General features: G+C 44.1%; 1 protein-coding gene across 1 annotated transcript; it reads right to left on the minus strand.

Moving 5' to 3' along the window:
* Positions 1-269: 269 nt before the first annotated feature.
* Positions 270-1,016, minus strand: LOC138875819 (uncharacterized). Its single transcript, XM_070154690.1, has 2 exons — positions 643-1,016; positions 270-579 (listed from the first exon to the last, which is right to left on the minus strand). Exons 1-2 carry the CDS (start codon positions 1,014-1,016, stop codon positions 270-272), a joined length of 684 nt encoding a protein of 227 aa, XP_070010791.1.
* Between the last annotated feature and the right edge of the window lie 1,124 nt (positions 1,017-2,140).

Genomic DNA, 2,140 nt, shown 5'->3' on the forward strand with positions numbered 1-2,140 from the left:
TTGTAGTGGGCCTGGTAAGGAGGCTGGTTTCTGGGAAATGGAGCTTGGTTTTGATTGGTTTGTTGTTGCGGTCGGACATAAGGTTGAGCATTCATGACCGGGTATGGCTGAGGAGCATAGGCCACATCTTGGTGGGGGTAGTAGTGTTGTGGGGTTCTTTCCGAGAAAAAGGATCTGGGGGTACGGTGTTGTCTTGCACCCGACGCTGCCATGTATGTTTCTTCCTTTTTCTTGCCTTTTGCTACTCCTCCAGACCCACCCTAAATGGCTTAGGAGGTGGCTCTGATAGCAGATTGGCTTAGAATTCGACCCGTTTTCAACCCATTTTCAACCATTTCGCCAATCTTGATGGCTTCAGCGAACGGTTTGCCCATTGCGGACATCATATTTTGGAAGTAGTCAGCTTCCTGAGCTTGGAGGAAAACTATGAACATTTCGACCTCATCCATCGAAGGCTTTACCCTGGAGGCCTGCTCACACCACTTAACTGCGTACTCTCTGAAGCTTTCCGAGGATTTCTTCTTCAGGTTTGTTAATGAGTTCCGATCTGGAGCAATATCAATGTTGTACTGGAACTGCCTGATGAAATCTCTAGCAAGATCATCCTAGATGTGCCATCGGGATATAGCTTGGTCTATGTACCACTCAGATGCGATGCTCTCCAGACTTTCTCCAAAATAGGCCATGAGGAGTTCTTCCTTTCCACCGGCTCCTCGCAGCTGGTTGCAATATCTCTTGAGATGAGAAATAGGATCACCGTGCCCATCATACTTCTCAAATTTTGGGGTTTTGAATCCCAATGGTAGGTGCACATGGGGAAACATGCATAAGTCGGCATAGGATACACTTTTCTGTCCACTCAAGCCTTGTATGCTTTTGAGACTCTGTTCCATACTCCTCATCTTCCTCACAATCTCTTCTTGCTCAGGAGTTTTGGTGGTATTTTCTTGCCACACAGTGAACTCAAATTGGGGTGGCTGAGGGTAAGTATAAGCGGGAAACTGAGGAGGTTCCATCTGAAAGGTGGGTGTTTGGAAGGTGAATGCTGAAGGGTCAAAACTGGGCCTAGGCAGTGTAGGTTGTGCCGTGGCTGAGCATGGGGGAGCGGTGAAGATGTTTGAAGCTGCACCGGACATGAACATCTAGGGGCGAACCTCAGAAGGTGTTCCCACAAAATGAGCTGAGATAGTTGGATGTCCTAGTGGGGTATTTGGGTGACTGATTGGAACATTGGAGGTACCACCCGCTCTAGGAAGAAGTTCGGGGAATCCCGGGATTGCGCTTGGTGGCTCTCTTCCATTTGCCCAAGTATCTCACATTTCCATAACCCGAAGACGCATGATTCTGTTCTCTTCGACAACTGCCAATTCTGAGGTTGGGATGCCCGATATTGGCTATCATCCGCGATGGGAATTATTGGCAGAGTCATTTCTAAAGACATTCCGATGTTCCCCTTTGATCTAGTAAAGTATGGGTGTGAAGCCAGGTTACCACAAAAACTAACCACCGTTATATAAAAACCTGGACTGGGTTAACAACAACAAACAGTTAGTTTGAAACAAATAACAGATAGGTAGTCGCATGTTGGGGTGTGATGCACCTATACAGTTTAAGTGTGTTTCTACATGTTTTGCAATGGCTGCATGCTTCATTCCAGCTTTACTTATTCTTTCCCCATTTTCGTCTTTCCATTTTAACTCTCTTCTTTTTTTTGGTTATTTTTTCCTCTTCTCTCTTTTGTTCTTTTCTTTGGGTTATGATCGAATCCTATGTAGATTACCTACGTATCATGACCTCGCATGAATCAGACCAAGCATAGTTCTGGGGCGATAAAATGTAAAAATAAATAACAAAGTATTTTGGGATTTTTAATTTTTCATAAAAAGGAAATACTTTGGATTACAATGATTCAAAACTAAAAGACTCAAAAAGGAAAACAATAGACTCCAATAATACGATAACAATACAGACTCACGAACTGACTTAACAGATTCTGACAAAAAGAAAAATACAGAATCGAAAATAAACTAACAGACTTCAACCGAAAAGAAAGATACATACTCCAGTAAAATCAAGAATACATTAATGCTCCTGGTGCCCGCGGGACGTCATTCAGTCTCGCTGCGGGCCTAAATGCGAG

The sequence above is a fragment of the Nicotiana sylvestris genome, chromosome 8 (genome assembly GCF_000393655.2).
Source record: "Nicotiana sylvestris chromosome 8, ASM39365v2, whole genome shotgun sequence".
NCBI lineage: Eukaryota > Viridiplantae > Streptophyta > Magnoliopsida > Solanales > Solanaceae > Nicotiana > Nicotiana sylvestris.

Excerpts from the sequence above, each read along its gene's own strand:
- LOC138875819 (XM_070154690.1), bottom strand. The coding sequence starts at position 1,016 with ATGGAACCTCCTCAGTTTCCCGCTTATACTTACCCTCAGCCACCCCAA. Across the intron at positions 580-642 it reads GAGAGCATCGCATCTGAGTG|GCAGTTCCAGTACAACATTG; the intron begins GTACATAGACCA and ends AGATTTCATCAG.